Source organism: Hypanus sabinus, chromosome 6 (assembly GCF_030144855.1).
Source record: "Hypanus sabinus isolate sHypSab1 chromosome 6, sHypSab1.hap1, whole genome shotgun sequence".
Lineage (NCBI taxonomy): Eukaryota > Metazoa > Chordata > Chondrichthyes > Myliobatiformes > Dasyatidae > Hypanus > Hypanus sabinus.
The window spans coordinates 70,808,097-70,828,502 of NC_082711.1; the positions used below are offsets into that span (position 1 = coordinate 70,808,097).

Sequence of the window (20,406 nt, forward strand, 5' to 3'; positions counted from 1 at the left end):
GTATTCTGGATGGAGAGTGGGAAGGGGACAGAGAGAGGGGAATTATGGCTGGGTGAAGGGGGAAGGAAGAGAGGAGTGATCAGGAAGCACCAAAAAGATATTCTGTGGTGATCAACAAACCCATTGTATGAAATCAAATGACCTTGCCTGGTGTCTACACCTGCACCATGCCCCTGCCAATTTTGACTTTGTGGCTAAGCATAGCTCCAATGACATATTCAAATTTGCTGATGACACCACTGTTGTGGGCCGAATCAAAGGTGGTGATGAATCAGCATACAGGAGGGAGATTGAAAATCTGGCTGAGTGGTGTTATAACAACAACCTCTCACTCAATGTCAGCAAGAGCAAGGTAATGATTATCGACCTCAGGAGAGGGAACCCAGAGGCCCATGACCCAGTCCTTCTTGGAGGATCAGAGGCGGAGAGGGTTGGCAACTTAAAATTCATGGGTATTACTATTTCAGAGGATCTGTCCTCAGCACTTAAGTGCAATTGTGAAGAAAGCATGGCAGCACCTCTACTTCAGGAGTTTGCAAAGATTCGACATGATATCTAAAACTTTCATAAACTTCTATGTATAAGTAGTGGAGAATATATTGACTGCTGTTTCACACCTGGTCTGGAAACATCAATGCCTTGGAATGGAAAATCCTACAAAAAGTAGCAGATTCGGCCCAGCACATCACAGGTAAAGCCTTCCCAAACATTGAGCACATCTACATGAAACACTGTCATACAAAAGCAGCATCCATCATCAGGAATCCACTCACCCAGGCCATGTTCTCTTCTCACTGCTGCCAACACAGAAGGTACAAGAGTCTCAGGACCCGCACCACCAGATTGAAGAACAGTTTTACCCCACAACTATCAGGCTCTTAAATAAAACTGGACAACTACATTCACTTGCTCTATCACTGAAATGCTCCCGCAACCAATTATCACACTTTCGAGGACTCTTTATCTCATTATCTCATGTTCTCGTTACTAATTGCTATTTATTTATTTATATTTGCATTTGTTCAGTTTGTTGTTTTCTGCACTCTGGTTGATCTTTCATTGATTCTGTTATAGTTACTGTTCTATAGATTTGCAGAGAATGCCCAGGAGACAATGAATCTCGAGGTTGTATATGGTAACATATATGTACTTCAATAATAACATTTTGAACTTTTATCCTGAAAGCAAGGAATTCAAACTTACAAGTTACCAAATGGTCAATATCCATAGCTGATAAGCCAATTCTGTATAAAAATAGCACATTTTGTGTATACTGGTTTTAGAAGAGTGTGGGTGAAACATGCTGTTTTCCTTGTGCACAAGTGAAAAAAAATGTTTGACTCGTCAGAGTGCGCGTGTTATTTTATTTTACTATCAGCAACGACAATATCACATGCCCTCTAATCCAGGCAGCCTCCAGGCAAATCTCTTTTGCCCCCTCTCCATCCTTCCTATAATGGGATGACTGAACTGAATGCAATACTCAAGATTTATAAAACTGCAACATAACTTCCCGACTGTTGGGCACAATGCCTCGAGTAATGAAGGCAAGGATGTCATACGCTTTCTTTACCATCCATCAAATGCGCATGGCCATTTTCAGGAAGCTATGGATTTAGACCCCCAGGCCCTCTCCAAACATCATTGGTGTTATTACCATTAACTGTACACCATACATTTGATCTCGCAAGTGCAACACCGCGAACTTCCCCGAATTAAGCTCCGCCTGCCATTCTCTCGGGTCATCTCTGCAACTGATCTGTATCATGCAACCCTTTTACATGGATCCACAACATCACCAATCTTCGTTTCACCAGCAAACTTACCAGTCCACCCACAACTACTTTTGTAGTCCAATACACATCCACACATTAAAAAGTCTGCAACTGGCAGAGGATAACTTGCATGAGATCTTTGTACACTTTTCAACTACAAACAAGATCAGGTTTCCCACTCACTCCATCCAAGTCACAAATACAGGAGTCAGTATCCTCACTTTCTCAGTAATCTGCTTCCACTTGAAACAGACGAACTGCACTCAAATTAAAAGATATTAAAAGATATTTCAAAATTTCATGCATGAGTATTAAATAGTGGAATTGAGGTTAAAAAATATCTTGAGAACACCCATAAGGTCAGGCAGGCAAGTTAATATATTTTAGGTCTTTTCAGATGCTGCCTGATCTGCTAAAGGTTTCACCATTTTTTGTTCATATTATAGATTTTTAGTATCAGCAATTTTTTAAAAGGAATTGAGGGCTCTATGCATGTACGTAACACTAATTTTAATTTTGTGGGAAGTAATTTTTGGGTACAATGCAACAAAACAACTTAACAACTTTGTTTTAACTTTCTATGTGTTTTTGAGCTGTGCAGTTGAAAAACTTCATTAAGTTAGATTGATGACACAGCACATGGTTGCTGGGAGAGAGGCAGCCTAGAAAATGTCAGCTCTATCTCAGAACAAAAAAATACTATCTGCACATTGCCAGTCAGCTGTTTCATTCATTTAAAATAGACACCAAACAACAGAGACAAATATCTCGTCAACTAATTAGGTGTCAAGCTTTTTTGCTCTCTGAAGATTCATGTCAATAAAGCATCAACTGCAATCTGCACTATACAGTTAAATCCTTCCCTGTAGCTGTGGTGACGATAAGCTGCCATCTTCTACATAAATACAGGCTTTCCGGGAAATGATGGCATGAATGACACACACCATTAGTTATATCAAGACAAAATTTTCTAGGATCTTTTGTGCTCTCCCACCATGAACTTTGCTGAAATTGTATAAACCTTACTCTTACACTGGAAACCCCAGGTTAATGTTCTGTACTGGTCAAGTGCTGCTTGGATCACTGCTGCCAGTATGACTGAATCAGAATGGGCTTCATGAGCTGGCAGCGATATGGTTTACGGCTCCCGGTCAGTTTCTCTGAAAACTGAAAGTCTTTTTCTTGTGGCTGTGCTGATTTACTTTTAAGATAATGCAAAAATAATTAGCTTTTGTATATACTAGCTTCTCAGAATGTTCCCTGTTAAACGGAATTGAATTTTTGATTACTCTTTGTTTCTAGTCAATAACGCCTGGCTCACCAGTACCATCAATCACAAACTTAGATTGTCAATCTTTATAAGGACTTAAGTATACCAGTGAAGATGGCGGCTCGAGATGGTCACACGGGTAATAAATGATTAAATTTAGATTTCCGTCAGAAGGCACTAATTCCCATCCAAACCACAGAACAATTTGTTTGTAGGGCCAAGCTTGGACGTTAGGTCACAAACGTTTCGTCACCAAAATGACATCATCTGTGCACAACTGAGAGTCATGCCTGCGGAGTGCTCACGTTTATTTGGCCTGACTCATTCTGATTGGTTGGCTGTTGCGCTGGCCGCAAGTCTCTGCTAGGTCCCAGCCAATCGTATAGCTGAATGCTCTCCGCTGGCCCGTATCCCTGGTTAACCGTCATTGTGAGCGTTGGTTCCTTGGGTCTCCACTTCTCACCACTCGGCACCAATCCCACAGATACACAGGTTTGTAAATTGGGTACAGTTCAATAAGCTTCTTACTAGAATTTTCCATTGACAAACAAGCTTCTCAGAATTATCTTGGTTTCTTCCTCTATGCTTCTGCCAGGTTTTTGTAGTTTCCCAGACAAACGTGCATCCTTGTTTCTCTGGACGAGACACATTCTGATGAAGCTTTCTTGGATAGCCATTGCGGTTTGAACATTTTGAAAGGGTGACTTCCTTATTTCTTTTTGAGGGTTGCGCAACTGTAGGTTTTTAGCTCCTACTGAACAGACAAGAAAGAGGCTAACCCTACGATACATCAGGTTTCTGAAATTACGGCAACACTGCTCCAACCACAACAAACCCAGCACAACCATCAGAGCACTCATCTTGAAACACAACGATCCAACAGCCCATGTGGAGAGAACAAACGTCCAATGTGGAGACTGTCCCAAACACTACACAGGACAGAGAGGGGAAAACAATCCAAGACACTACATGAAAATCAGCTAAATGTAAGAAGACACGTTCCTCCGTCAATCGTCTCAGTGCATGAAGACATAGAAGGACGCAATTTAGGAACCTATCTGTCTGTGGGATTGGGGCCAAGGGGTGAGCCACCGACATCCATGAAACTAAAGCTCACAACAACCGATAGCCAGGGATACAGACCGGCAGAGATCACTCAGCTGTCCATCCCAGCAGAGCACAGCAGCCAGTGAGACAGCGAACCGATCAGGACGAGTCAGACTAACACTCTACAGAAACATCATTCGGTTATGCACTGATGATGTCATCTCGACTGGTGACGAAACATTTGCGACCTAACCTCCAGGTTCAGCAAACAGACCTACAAATAAGCTACCAATCTTCTTTCTTTTCACACGGAACAATGTCTTGCAATAAATTTGCCCACTTTAATTCTGAAATTAATTGCCATTTATAAGTCTTCCATTAGCTCCAAATGCTACTACATTAAATACAGAAAATGTATTCTCAACATTTCATATTTAAAAAAAGTGAATAATCTGTATAAAATTGTTGTCATGCTATCACCATGCAGGATTCAGATGTCTAGCACACAGTTTCATCAATCAGACAAAAAAGTGGTGAATACTGTAATAGTCACATGATCAAAACCTGAATTCATAGTAAAAACTTTTCCAACAGCACAGTCATACCCAAGAGGCGACATGTATAACCGAGATAGGCAATAAGTGTTGGTGTAAAATTACAGTTGATGTATCAGACCCCACATGTGGATAAGAGCATTTTGGAGCTAAATTTCAGCAAAGTTTGAAATGAGTTCACACTTACTCAGATTCCATTTGAGCCCGGTTGTTGTTACGTTGTTGCACCGATTTCCCACTGGGATGAGGCCACACCACTTCCCTTCTAGACCAGTGTTGACCAACAATCTATGGTGACCCTGCCAGGAAACAAAATATTTTGCAATATAACCATGAAGCACTCTACTTTTTAAAATTTTTTTATGTAATTAAATGGTGCTGAGAATATACTGTTTTGTAGTAGCTGAAAGAATCCCAAACTTTTAAGACAATTCATTTCAGTCAAAGCATTTTTCTTATTGACAGACAATAACATTTATTTGGCTGTCATTCATGAAACTTGGCTGTAAGAGTCAATTTGGTTGTAACTCCTTATAAAAATCGATGCGTCAGCTGTATTTGTACATCAATAACATATATAAACAACATTTATGATCATTTCAAGTTGCACAATAAAAAAGTAATATTGCTTTGCACCGCTCTACCACTCTAGTGAGGGGTGGGGGTAGGATGGAGGCAGTGGTAGCCGGGACATTTCATGCCCCAATAGCTTTATGTTTATCTCATTTCCACTTTCACCTCCAATCTATCAAATACTGAGTGAGACAGGAATGGAATTCAAAAGGATGTAAGGAAATACTCATTTATATAGTGGATTAAAATTAATGTAGAGAAGTCCACAGTGAAACTTTATGATAGAGTTCAAAGTTTATTTATTATCGAAGTATGTACACACTATGCAATCTTCCGGTTTGTCTCCTTACAGACAGCCACAAAGAACCCATAAAAGAACCTGACAAACAGCCAATGTGTAGAGAGAGAAAAAAAAACTGTGCAAGCAATAAAAATAAGCAAACCGCATTTGGAATGAAATTAATCCGCAGACACGGGGCCCGGGCAGGCCTACAGCCTCAATTCAGCACATAGCAGAGGAGCCCAGAACAGCTAGAGCAGAGCCAGCGCCTCAGCTCAGTGAAGAGTGGAATAAAGGTCGTCGAGCAGTGAGCAGAACTGGCCCAACCCTCACCTCTGGTTCCGACACCCAGCCCTTTCAATCCATCTGGCCCGGTGTTTAATCTGTCAAAACATCAGGGTGTTCCTCTCTCTAGGTCCTGGGCTCTGACACTTTGATATGCTCTGGGCCTGGATCCTGCTGCCGTGTTCTGACTCATACCCAACCTTCACCAATCGGCCCCATGCTTAGATCTGTCAAAGTTCGCTCCAGGTTTAATTGGACAGGCCCTGAATTTGTCTCTCCTCCACTCCGACTTTTCTGTTTCGGAAGCCCCGTCTCAGTCTCAAACGTGCCTCCACCTTGTCTGAACTCCTCCTCGAACATGCCGCGACCTCTCTCCGAGTCTGCCTCGCATCTCCACGCTTCGATCCTCGATCGGCCTTGCCTTCGCATGCCACTTCATTGCTTGTGGTGATTGTTTAACACAAGGTTTTACAGAAAGCGTGTTATCAATAAAGTATTTAATTGTATTTCTTGCTTTGGGAACCACCAGTTAGTTGTCACCTGCCTTCAGCAGTGCCATCTTAAACCCAAATATTATGAATATAAATGTCGCTGGTCTAAAGAGAGAGGAGAAGCAGAGGCACCTAGACAGACACACCCAGAGCACTTTGGAAATGGTTGGCACGATTGAGTGAATCATCAGTAGAGAACGTGAAATCCTGTAACTCCCTTGTACAGGCAGAGAATAACCATAAAGCACTAGTTTAGCCACAATCAGTTCTAGTGACTAAAATTAATATGAAAGCCCAGCAGAAGTTGAGAAAAATAATTACTAGAATACTCTATGGTCAAGGGATGTCAGTTATGTGGATAGACTGATGATGTTGAGACTAGGCCTAGAGCAAAGAGAATTCAGAGATGATTTGATAGAGATTAATATTGTCTTGACTTAGCAAATGGAAGAAACCCATTCCCATCGATGGAATTCCCAACACCGGCCTTATGCCTGTTGCAGGTGCCCAGGAGAGGTGACACTGGAGACAGTGTGTGCAGTGTCCATGCTGCTATCTGTGCTGCCCCCTAGTTTTCACATGGTAGAAGGCAAGCTGGAGTGGAGTCATCTGCAGTCTGGTTCTGCTGAAAACATCCACGGACTTTGGGACTTGAGTTACATTTTTTTTGTGTGTGTCTGTATGTTTACTGCTGTCTTATATGGGTTATATGTGCCCTGTCCTGTGTGTGACTGTTGGTGCTGTGTTTTGCATCTTTGCTCTGGAAGGCCGCTGTTTCATTTGGCTGTGTTTATTGCTATTTATGTACATCTGAATGCCAATTAAACTTGAACTCGAAATTGAATGGAAGGTTCAGGATTTACAATGACTGGCAAAAGAGACAGATTAAATGTAAGGAAATATAGTCATGATTTAGAACCCAGAATCTTTACATTCTGTAAATCTTAAACAAAAACAGAAAATCCTGGAAGTACTCAGCAAGGCAGACAGTAACCATAGAGAGAAACAGTGACTCTGGTATTTTCCATTGTGAAATACTTTAGTGGAATTCATTACCAGTAAATAATTCATGGAAGCAGATTGAATTGCTTCTGTTAAAATTAAACTCGATATATTTCAGATATTTCAGGGCTGTGGGGAAAAGCTTTTGTCTGGTGCTGACTAGCTTGCTCGTGCAGACACAGGTGTCCCCCCACCTTACCCCTTTAGGTAGAGCGTTCCTATGAAACGTTTCTTAAGCCGAAATGGCGTAAAGCGAAGAACTATTAATTTATATGGGAAAAATTTTTGTAAAAGTGAAAATCCTCTTTGTAATACGAAAACAGGCTACTAATGTAGGTCTTTTGTAAAAGTGAAGTGGCGTAAAGCAGGGGACACCTGTAGGCAATGCAAGATCAGTAAGATGAATAGCCTGCTTTCAGATCTAATGCCCCCCTGATTCTAACTTAGTGTTGTTGAGTACTTAAATAAGATAAACAGCAAAAGATTAGTGATCTAAAACATTAACTCAGATGCTTCCTGGGCTGTGGAATACAGATATGTTAAGCACCTTCTGTTTTTATTAAAGAAACATAACTGCTTAAAACCCTCATGTTCCGATTAATAAATTATAGAAGGAAATTTCTGGTCAACTGTTCTTGATAGTTAACAAATCGAATAATGAATCAAACACTACAACCTTATTTACTAAAGTTGACTAAAGGTATAATGATTTGCTCAAATTATTATCTTCGGCCTACTCCCTAAAACCCTGCCAAAGACAAATAAATCTTAAATAAAAAGACCTGGATATACACACTGCCTCTCAAGCTCCCTTTTTATGTCGCAATCCCAGTGAGTGAAATACTTGAAGCATGATTGATACCTAGTCACTCAGATACTAAGGGAGGTGTGCCAGGCAATTTTCATACCAGCCAGGCACCAAGGATAATACTCTTCTGTTCTTTAAATTACTGCCATTAGAAATTCTCTATGTACATCTGAGAGAGAATGGACCTCAACCTAATGCTGCATTTGTGAGACGGCATCTCCAAAAGATGCATCCTTTCCAGAACTCAATCTCATTTAACTCCAGTCTCTGGAGTTGGACCTGAACTCAGGATCTTCAGACTCAAAGAAGCTCGTGTAACTGACTATAGCATCCAGCTGTGTTCAGATTATAACTGTTAAAAGTTTAATATTGTCCCAGTGGAATACTGCCTTCAACATCTAGAGATCATTTGCCCAAAGCAATCATGGCTGACTGCCTATAAACTTTGCAATCAGGACACATGAATTGTTAATATAAAGTCCCAGCAGGAATCTGCTATACACTGCCAACTAGCTAAATAAACAGGGGCAAAATCTGCCATGCAGATCTAATTAATGCCATTTGGCATTTAACTATGTGACTGGATGTGAGACATACATCCTCTGGCCTTAAGATGCTTCAAAGGAGGTTTCAAATATTTGTTCACATTGTCAGTTTTATGGCCATTAGGATGGAGTGTAAAGACTCAGACAAACTGAGCTGCAAGACACACAGTATGAAAGCACAAAGTGAACATCACAGAAAGAGACAGAATGGCACAGCATCTAAGCTCTGCTGAGAATGATGATTTTGCCAAGCATCTTCATGAGAAACCTTTGAGGCAAATGTTTTGTGTTTGACACTTCAGGGCTTCAACACTGTGAAGGCAACAGTTTGGTTTGCTTACTAGGAGAAGGCAAACAATTTTAATGACATTTGTGATAAGTGGGCTCAACCACAATACTTTGCGAGCATTATTCTTGAAAAAAATGCTTATTCACCTGAAAAAAACCTATTCCAACAAGCCAGGCCTTCTAACATCCCAAACAAGGGAACAATGCTAGTAGTTTATTTCCATATAATCGATCCATTTTGCAAATAACTCATCTAAGGACAATGCTCTGTAGCAATCTTATCTCCAGGGCAAATTTTCTCTTAAGAAAAAAATCAAAGACCTTTAAAAAGGTTTTAAAAAATGATCAAGTTCATCATCTTTGCAACATAACGACATAGAAAAGGTCTCAATTGCTCTCAAACATACCATCAGTTATTGGATCGTTCTTGTGATAAACTTGTAATTTTGCTGCCAATCCAAGGCATGCTGACAGTAAATCTTCCACTTTGATGGCCTCATTGTCCCCTGGTGGGAACAAACAAATGCCGTCTCTATTGGCATTTTCCTTGCTGCTCTATTTGTGCATATTTGTATTGCATACTGTTTCCTTTCTATATTTGCAAAATCTTGCAGATGGCAATTTTGAGTGCCTGACTGATTTGTACTAATTACAGTTATTACCAGTCACTTTGCTCACCTTGTGTAATTTCCCTTCAATTTTATGAGAAATTATGCACATTAATAAGACTCATTAAAGCAGGGTTTCCCTATGTGAGAAACACGGGCCTGCTGCTGCTCCAAAATAAATGGCAAAATAAGTGGAGCTTTTTGTATTCAGATGAGCAGCAGAGCAGTCGAAGATGCTTAAATCCAAAATGCATGCATTTAATAAATAATAAAGCAACACATCTAAATTTATGTATCTGCCAAAAATCTTTCCTCCTGATCTTTCAAGGTTGACCAATGTCTTGGTTTAAACTGAACACATTTGCCGCAGAACCTTTGCTCAGAGCTGCTTCAAGTGTCCCATGCTTGTCAAGTAAAACTGAGCCTCCTCGAACTTAAGAGAGTCTTATAAAAAAGGTCAGATGTAGAGAAGCATTCTTGAATTGTAGTGACAGAATGTGTCCCCAGAGATTAGTGCTGGGGCCTTAGCATTTAACCTGAAAATAGAAAACATTCTCAGTTGCAGATAAAGTAGTGGGCGTAGTAAAAATCAAAGGAAAAGCACTGAACATTGCAAAAAGACAGAGAAATGTTAAGATAGGTGGTGCAGACAGTGGCTCTGCTAATGGACGATTCTGATGGCCTTCTGACAGAACTGTTCCGGCTCTTCAGCCTGACTCATCCATGTCAACCAAATTCTTCCTATTTTGCTGCATTTGGCCTATATCCCTCTAAACGGGGACTTCCCAACTTTTTTTATGCCATGGGCCTCTACCATTAAACAAGGGGTCCATGCATCCCAGGTTGAGAACCCCTGCTCTACACCTTTCCTACCTCTGCACCTGCACAATTGACTTTTAAGTATTGTAATTACTTTCACCTTTCTCACAAGGCTGTTTCCACACTCTTTAAATGATGCTTAAAATTGCTGATAAACACTTAAGTGACTACTATTAATAACAATCAAAAATAGATCATAAGAATCAAAATGTTCAAAAAATGCAAATACAAGGAATCTGAAGTTAAATAAGAATTTTTATGACTACTTGGGTGGTTAGGCAACATTTGTAAAGAGTTAATGTTTCAAATTGATCTGTCATCTGAAAGGTTGTAGTCCTGAAAATATTAACTATTTCTACATAGCTGTTTTGATTATCTGACAAATTCCAGCATTTTCTGTTTTTTTTTAATTATAAAACAGTAAATTCAATTAAGTCTACAATAAAGTTACAAAAATTGATTATTATTAACAATAATTAAAAGAATGTTTTCAAAAAAATCTTCCTGTCACTTACTTTGGTGTGGATTGGTGACCCTGTGCAGAAGAATGAGATTGTATTCAATGCATAAAAAACACTACATATGAAATGTATCTGACCCTCCAGCTCAGTGCTTAATGGAACTTTCAATGGATTCTGTACTGAGTTCAGTAGCACAGCAGTGCAGATGCACCATAATGTTCCATTTTCTAAGTGGCTAGTATGCCATAACTGTATTGAAAAGTCATAGAATCAATTCCCCATAGCCCGACTGGTCCATGCCAACCAGTGTACCCATCTAAGCTAGTCCCATCTGCCTGCATTTTGCCCATATCCCTCTGAACCTTTGCTATCCATGTACCTGTTCAAGTAGCTTTTAAATGTTAATATCTTGCCTCAAACACTTCCTTTGGCAGCTTTTTCCAAACACTCACCACCCCTGGGTAAAATGTTGCCCCTCTTCCTAAATCTCTTCTTAAACATTTGTCCTTCTTTTCTTGATTGTCCAACCCTGTGAAATAGACCCTGTGTACTGACACTATCGATGCGCTCCGTGGTTTTACACACCACGAGAAGGTCACCACTCAGATCAGAACAGATCAGCATCAGGTTTATTATCACCGGCATGTGTTGTGAAATTTGTTAACTTAGCAGCAGCAGTTCAATGCGACACATAATACAGAAGAAAAAAAAGTAAAATATTATTAATAAATCAATTACAGTATACATATATTGAATAGATTAAAAGTCATGCAAAACACAGAAATAATGTATTTTTTTAAAAAGTGAGGTAGTGACCAAGGGTTCAATATCCATTTAGGAATTGGACGGCAGAGGGGAAGAAGCTGTTCCTGAATGGCTGAGTGTGCACCTTCAGGCTTCTGTACTTCCAGCCTGATGGTAACAGTGAGGAAAGGGCATACTCTGGGTACTGGAGATCCTTAATAATGGACGTTGCCTTTCTGAGACACCGCTTCCTTTGTAGACTAGTACTCAAGATGGAGCTGACTAGATCTACAACCTTCTGCAGCTTCTTTCAGTCCAGTGCAGTAGCCCCTCCATACCAGACAGTGATGCAGCCTGTCAGAATGTTCTCCACAGTACATTTATAGAATTTTTCAAGGGTATTTGTTGACATACCAAATCTCCTCAAACTCCTAATGAAGTATAGTTGCTGTCTTGCCTTCTTTATAACTGCATCAATATGGTTAAACCAGGTTAGGTCCTCAGAGATCTTGACACTCAGGAACTTGAAGTTGCTCACACTCTCCACTTCTGATCCCTCTATGAGGATTGGTATGTGTTCCTTCATCTTACCCTTCCTGAAGTCCACAATCAGCTCTTTCGTCTTACTGACGTTGAGTGCCAGGCTGTTGCTGTGACACCACTGCACTAGTTGGCATATCTCACTCCTGTACGCCCTCTTGTCACCACCTGAGATTTTACCAACAATGGTTGTATCATCAGCAAATTTATAGATATTTGAGCAATGCCTAGCCACACAGTCATGTCTATATAGAAAGTAGAGCAGTGGGCTAAGCACACTGAGGGGCACCAGTGTTGATTGTCAGCGAGGAGGATGTGTTATGACCAATCCACACAGACTGTGGTCTTCTGGTTAGGAAGTCGAGGATCAAATTGCAGAAGGAGGTACAGAACCCCAGGTTCTACAATTTCTCAATCAGGGTTGTGGGAATGATGGTATTAAATACTGAGCTATAGTCGATGAACAGCATCCTGACGTACGTGTTTGTGTTGTCTCGGTGGTCTAAAGCCGTGTGGAGAGCCATTGAGATTGCATCTGCCGTTAACCTATTGTGGTGATAGGCAAATTGCATTGTGTCCAGGTCCTTGCTGAGGCAGGAGTTCAGTCTTGTCATGACCACCCTCTCAAAGCATTTCAACACAGTATATGTGAGTTCTACCGGGTGATAGTCATTAAGGCAGCTCAAATTATTCTTCTAAGGCACTGGTATTATTATTGTCCTTTTGAAGCAAGTGGGAACTTCTGCCCATAGCAGTGAGAGGTTGAAAATATCCTTGAATACCCTCGCCACTCAGTCTCCTATGCTCCAATGGATATATTTCTAATTTGCTTAACTCCTTCTCATAACATTATCATACATCATAGAAACAGCCCTAGTGCACGTGATAACATAGATTCTCATCAATGATTGTCTCATTTTCCCATTTCGGGCCCTAAGCCTTTCTTGTCTATGTACCTCTCCAAGTCCTGGTAACATTCCTGCCTCAACCACCTCCTCTGACAGCTCATTCAACATACTCACCACCCTGTGGGTGATAAAGTTGCCCTTCAGATTCCCATTAAATGTTTCCCCTCGTACTCCAAGTTCCTGATTCCTGAACTCTGGGAAAAGAACTGTGTACTTTCACCCTGTCTATGTCGTTTATGATTTTCTACACCTCTACAAGATCACCTATGTTCCAGTGAATAAGGTCCTAACCTGCACAACCTCTCTCCATAACTCAGTTCCTCAAGTTTTGGAAACATCTCCTGTTTTTTTAAAGTAGCTTAAAAAAAGCTGTCATGTATATTTAGGATCTCTACCTTTAGATTCCAAATCAAGCATGGATAGTTTCCATTACTAGCATTTCCTCTTTCTCATCCTACAATATTCCTTTTCCTTACAAAGAGGTTATGTGCTGCAATGATGACTGAATTCCAAGTATTAGTATCACTCTGTTCATGACATTAATCCCTCATTTAATACTTAGAATAAATCATGGCATTTCTGCTGAAATCTTTCTCAAAGTTAATGGCTGATTATATTATCCACAATGGATTGGTGTTTCTAATACTACTGAAGGGTCTCGGCCCAAAATGTCGGCTGTTCACTCTTTTCCACAGATGCTGCCAGGCCTGCTGAGTTCCTCCAACATTTTGTAAGTGTTGGTTGGATTTTTGTTTACTTAAATTGATAGTCATTTAACATCATTAAGGTTCTATCTTCACTTTGAATACTGTGAAAGCAAAATATTGGTGAAGGATAGCCACAACTTTAAATTCAGTTCTGCTAAAAGTAGGATTTCATTAGAAGGAATTGCTGAAGAAAGTTGTTTTTTTTAGTAACGTGATTGTTTTATGACACTAGATATGCTTAATCTCTATGTATCAGGTTATAAGCCTGGACAGTTCAGTCACTTGATCTTGAAGATGTTACTAGACAGCCCGTGGATACTGAGATGATGAGAGGACATTGAATAATAAGCCAGACATGAGGTTGTTACACAAGATTAGGCCTCAGGGCATCATTTATTTATGGTGTAATTATGATCGGCTCTCAAATAGAAAAGGGAGTAATAATGTGGGCCATTTCCAGGATTGCAGGGTGTAGCTAATGAAAATGCTCTGGAGGTCACTCTATAATGTAAATGAGAGGACCAAGGAAAATGCATCTGAATTTACCAACAAGGCAAGGCGAGTTGATGAGGATGGAAAATAGCTGCAAAGGAACAAAGACTCACAAAGAGAATGAAAATGAAGAATTGTAAAATTATCCGTATTAATATTAGAAGGCAGTAAGGGTGAGGAAGAGTTTCAAAGGTGAAGACAAAGTCCACTCCACAGCCATGACCTGAGAAGGATCTCTCCCCAGAGTCTTCTTTCAGTGACAGACAACCTGATTGTCCCCAATCAGTCGTGTTTTCCTAGCTTGTAAGAATTGTACTTGTGTTTGAAACCCCTTTGTAGAGTTGCAATTTGTTAGAATTTACAATCCCAATAAATGTGCCCTATTTAAATAATCAACCGTGTGCTATCTGTTACTTGGCTGGAAGCATTTCTTCCATTGTTGGGAAAGTGGGGCCACTGTTTGAAATAGCGATCATTTGGAGCTCAGCCCCTTCAGAAAAGAGAATGAAGTGAATTGGTCTTTGGTTGATACAGTAGAATCTCCCTACAGTAAGTGTACTGACAGATAAATAACTACAAGTTCAAGTTTAATTGTCATTCAACCATACAGGAATACCCATGAATACAACCAAACAAAACAGTGTTACTTCAGGGCCAAGGTGCAGAACACAGTGCTAACAGTCATACACAGCATAAGGGACATGTAGCACATATAAGATAGCGGTAAACTACAGTCACAAAACTAAATGTATAGTCTAAGTCCCTGAGTCTATGAATGCTGTAGCAGTCCGCAGTCAAACACAATACAGCTCGTCTTCCGCTGAGTGAACACTAGAGTACAGCACTGACTCAAACACGGGCATCACGCCACCCTGCCTCTGGCACTCCAGTGGCGCATTCAACTCTGACACCTCCCACTGGGTAGCTGCAACAAGCAACCTTGCAGCTTGGGGCCTAGTCCACGCTATGGCTGAGGCCACTCAGCTCCACCACCATTCGCCAATAAACCAATGAATTGGACTTGCAACATTCCACACCAACAAAGTCCAACAGGTCTTGTGATTGCAGGAAAAGCGACTAAGACAATCACTTGCTGTTACACTGTGCACTTCCTTCTCAACTCCGACTCTGATGACTCTCTGGCACAGGCAGCAACATGAGGCCAGCTCCTCCAGTTTCACCACCAACGAGCACTCACTGATGGGGTAGACCTATGGTATTTTAAGTTCTTAATGTCCAGTAGGGTCTTGCAATCATAAAATACAATAACACCTTTGGTTGACTCCATAGAAGCTGCTGCATCTCAACGTGCTGCCAACTTACCAGAAAACAAGACTTACTGTCAAGATTTGGTTCAAGAACAGATATACTCAATGTCATCACAATACCCTTTAAGCATCTAGCATGGACCATTACAACCTGTATGTATGTAGCTTTCTTTAGCTTATATTGTTAAGCTTGTCAAAACAGTTTGAAACTTTCAGCATATATAATCCAAACCTCAGTTCCAGCCTCATATTGAGGACACACTCTGAGCTCCAGCCCTGCCACATATCAAGTCCATGTTCTGAATCCCAGCTACAGCATATCCAGCCCACTGACTCCTGTTGTGCACCAGCCTCCAGCTTCAGCCATAAATACAAGCACACATTTCTACTTCTTTTGATGCCTCCAACAAAAGGATTTGAAGCTGAGCTTTGCAAGGACATGGATATTACGCAAGTGGATCGAAAGTACAAAAAGTTAAGATCCAGCTAAATGATTATTTAGAATTAGATGCTAGGGTCATGCTGGCATGTTTAATTCGCTTTTGTGGAAAGTGGTTACGGTATTAGGTTAAATGAGTTTTTGGAAGGTAAGGAGGGAATTGCTTTGCTTCAATAGATGCTTCAGGAAGGCTAATAGCATTGTCAAGAAGATCTGCCCCTGGCCATTTCCTTTACTCTCTACTACCCTACATGTTCTGCCCTAGACCAGAAAAAAATCAAATTACAGAGACGACAGCTCAATTAAGTTTTCTAATTGGTTTATTACTGTCACATGTACCAAGAATTAATTACTAATTTCACATTTCTTCTTTTGCTACTTCAGATTGCTCTACGATCTTTGCACTTAAGTTTTTTTGTACTCCTGACTCCATTTATTACCACCATATGTACAGTTTACTCACTGAGCTGCACATGAGCAAGCAATTTCATTTTGTACACGTCAATATACCGATTTGAATCCCATCCAAATCAAGGTATATATTACATGAGAAATACTCTTTGTGCACTTGCTGTGTACCATTGAAAATGGTTTTTAAAACTGTTTTATTCAAAATATCTTTCCTAAGTGCCTTTAACTAAATTTTGCTTTCATAAATATGAAATCTTGTTTGGGAGTGTTCCTGTGAAGTGTATTGGAACTTTTTAATGGAAGATGCTGTTTGTTTCTGTGGAGGCTGTACAGTCAGATGTTATATATTTAGAGGTATTTATTCAAGGACTCAAGGTGCTTGCAGTGCTACAGAGAACTGCTGAGGCTCCTAAAATATTACACTTTGAAACAGCCCATGTGAGTTGCAGAAAATGTGTCATCAAGTGAAATATTGTTTCTGATGCAGTTTACTTCAGAGAACTGAGGTGCAGTTTGTACATAGAGGAACACAGACTGCTGTTTTTCAGCAGTCAGCTGATCAGGAGCCTATAGTGCTGGACAGCAACTTGTGTACTTCTATTATTCTGTTCATATACACAGAAATAATGTAGATTTATGAGTTGGAGACAAGAAATGTACATGAAATATCCACAGGATGTAATTTCCATATTTTGCTCTGTTACCTGGTACAATATTTGCACTGCTGTTACTGAGTTTATACAAGAAATGACATTTTTTGCTGCATATTTTTGGGCAGACAGATGTCAATTGCTTTGACAGAACAGATTGGCTATGATATTGATTAAAAGTTACTGTGTTCCCCTAAATCACATCACATCTGTTCAGTCACCTGCATTACTGCAAGAGTAGTGATACCTGACTTGTGGCAAGGCTTAGTTACTGTACGACGACTAAATTTTGACCTTGTACATCATGTGCCTTTCAGCAAAATGAAACTAGTTATTTTTAAACAGAGAGGCAAGATATTAAAAAAAACTGTACAGAAGCAGAACAATTCATCACAATGTCATTTAGTAACGCTTCTGAATGATTGAATGATCTGTATTTACATCATTAGCAAAGAGTTTGCTAGTGGCATGACTTACAATAAATTCTGCAGATCAAAATTTTGCTGCTTTTCTTTACAGCAGCAGCCTACTTGAATTTATTAAATATTTTGTAAAAAGTTACCCATCACTGCCATTCAATTCAATTTTGCTCAGTCTACAGACTGGAAACATTTCCATACATTAAAAATATTGAACTGAAAATTGAACTGAGCACTGAAAATAGATGAAATTTTTGGCTTTTATCCTTTAAAAATACCCTTCATCATCAAAGATTTATGTTCCTCTGCTCTTTGCCAAAAAACAATTCAAACCATGATAATTGCCTTCTGAAACCTGATTTGCATTCCACATCATAAATAACAGAATTTTTCACAACAAACTTACTTTTCTCCAGGAAAACATTCCAATGCCAAAGATCACTACCACTATAAAAATAAGACTGCGAGCTTGGCTTGGCAATTTATTTATTTTAAGTTTTTATGTTCATACTGTATATTGCCTATTTTGCATGAAGCAAATGATTAATAGGCCTTCAGAATTAAGGCCCCATCTAAATTAGCTTTGCTGTTATTTTGGATGCATATTGCAGGAAACTGTCTTATGACTAATCCCAGAATATGCATGTGTAAATCGTCCTGAAATGAGGAGTGGCTTTTTATTACTGTACCTGACAAGATCAAATCATCTCCTGACAATGTTAAGGATCACACATGAAAAAGTACTATTTGGATGAGCTGCACGACACTGTAAATATCCAGAGAATGGTATGAATCACTCTGATACAAAGGAAAGGAAGCGGGTGGAAGCAGCTTTATCATTTGTCACAGAAAGAAGCCATGCAAATCATTGGCTGTGTGTTGGCTCCAGAAGAGCAATCCCAACAGTCCATTCTCCTCAATCTCTACAATTTATTCTCTCTCACAAATATCAGTTCCTTACACCAGGAGGTAATTTACTGTGGCCCTTGGGATATTGCAGGAAGCAGTATATTCAATGGAAATGTATGTAGGCACAGGAAAAATTTGTAAACCCTTAACAGGAACTGCTGTGTTTATGAGAGAATTAGTGTGCAGGTCCCTGGAGTTGTGAGGGAGCAGCACTAATTACCACACACCATTCACTTCCTCAAAGTTTAAAAACTTTTACTGACATACATTCAAAGAATCAGTATTCTGTAGCCAAAGGAAAATTACATTTAGTTGTACTTCTCTCCAAGATGCTCCAGCTGTAGGATGATAACCAACTGGTGAAACCAGTTTTTCACTGAATTATCGAGCCTGATAGTCCCAGGGGCCAAGTCTTGGTCTATGGTGGGTTACATCTCAACTCATGCAAATGTTGTGATACAACAACGGGCCTCATCTCTAGATTTGGGAGGAGTAAAACAACCAGCCTGCGTCTAAGTCCCTCACTGTTGGATTCAGTGGCTGTTAAGGGAAGAATCCGACGTAGCTGTGACAACTCCGTAGTTGGATAGATTGCCAGTACTTGAGGGATGGCTGAGTGAGTTATCAGGCAGAGAGTAATCAGAATACATGAAATTGCATTGCAGCTAACAAAAAAAAATAACTTCTGCAGGAAGCTGCATTGTTAGGGTTGGGCCTCCTTAGTAAACTAAATCCTCTTAAAAGAGCACACTTTCTTTAGTGAATCCACATTTAAACAGTGAAAATATTTTACCATTCCAGCAGCAGAGTTAGGTATAAAATCCCTGAAAATGTGTCTTCATATATGTTAGTATTTTTTTTTCTCAATGCAGTTAGCATTCATTTCACATGCTGGTGGCTGCAATAACTTTCAGAAGCAGCGTATTTCTTCTTTTCAGTTAAGCTTCCAGTTGTAAATTATTTCTAAGTACTTTACGGCAAACTGTTGTACATAAGTTAGCAGAGGCCTCAGTGAAATACTGACAGTGCCCTACAGGCACTTCGCTAGAAAAACTGAGTTGAAAGAGAAGACCCTTCGATTTACATTCATTTCAAGTTTGACACACATTTTACCAAGACTGCAATGAAGATTTGAAGGATGTCTTTTATGTGTCATTTTTGTCCTATGGCTGGAAGGCAAAGAGAGCCATTAAGTAAATGGTGAAAATCAAGCAAAAAGGTTTGCAAGTCCTTGGAGAGCTGGCTAGTTACAGCTGTGGTGACTGGCCAGGGAGATCTTGTGCAAACACAAGAACATAACATCAGCAATGTTGATGAGATATTTTTATTTAGTCTGCTAATTACTAGCAAAAGGGTTATTAAGAAAGTTCATAATCGTGAATGCAAACCTCAAAACAGCAACAAATGTTGGCACTGGCAAGCATTTATGAACTAAAGCAAAACAAAGATAATAACAAATAGAAAGCAAAATGTGAAATCAAAATAGAAAATGAAGGATTTACTCATATGTTGGGCAACACTTATGGAGAAGGAATCAAAGTTAAATTACAGGCCAATGTCACTTCATCTACTGAAGACTCACTCACCTGAAATATGAAACACTAACTGATGTTCTTTCTCCACTGATGTTATCTGATCTGATAAGTATCTGACATGATGATTAAAAACACTTATTTCAGCTTTTGTGTATCTGCAGTTTCTATTTTACTGTATGTGTGGATTTGATTTTGCAATCAAAGTGCGTCAGAGATTCTCAACGTACAATGAAAAAACATTTCATACTATTTTAATTCAAAACCTGTGACGACAATAAATAATGACAAGACCTGTAAAGCAAGTGGATGACAGAAGGTTTTCAAACATTAGCTCTCACATTGTGGCTTAGTGTATAAATGTCAAATTTGTTTTTGTGAGGTACCTTGAGGTATTTTACAAGTTTAAAGTGGTTATAGAAATGCAATACAAGAATGAAGTCTTTAGCAGGCCAGGCAGCAACTGTGGAGAGAAAAACAAGCCATACCATTTCAGGTTAATAACATTTCTGTGGAAACTAAATTGTTTGGCTGATCATTATAGCAACACAATGTACGGAGGCCACAAGCAGTTGCAGTCT

The 20,406-nt window shown here is 39.7% G+C and overlaps 1 protein-coding gene across 19 annotated transcripts in view; it reads right to left on the reverse strand.

Moving 5' to 3' along the window:
- The window catches only part of tpk1 (thiamin pyrophosphokinase 1), a 364,043-nt gene that overhangs the window by 140,902 nt on the left and 202,735 nt on the right, over window positions 1–20,406 (reverse strand). For all 19 annotated transcript variants that reach the window (XR_009512677.1, XM_059972409.1, XM_059972403.1 and 16 more), the window contains one exon: window positions 4,834–4,945. Coding sequence is in view for 18 of the 19 variants with exons in the window: in XM_059972409.1 (XP_059828392.1) it covers window positions 4,834–4,945 (112 nt within the window). In the remaining variant the exon portion in view is untranslated. The remainder of the gene's footprint in view (window positions 1–4,833; window positions 4,946–20,406) is intronic.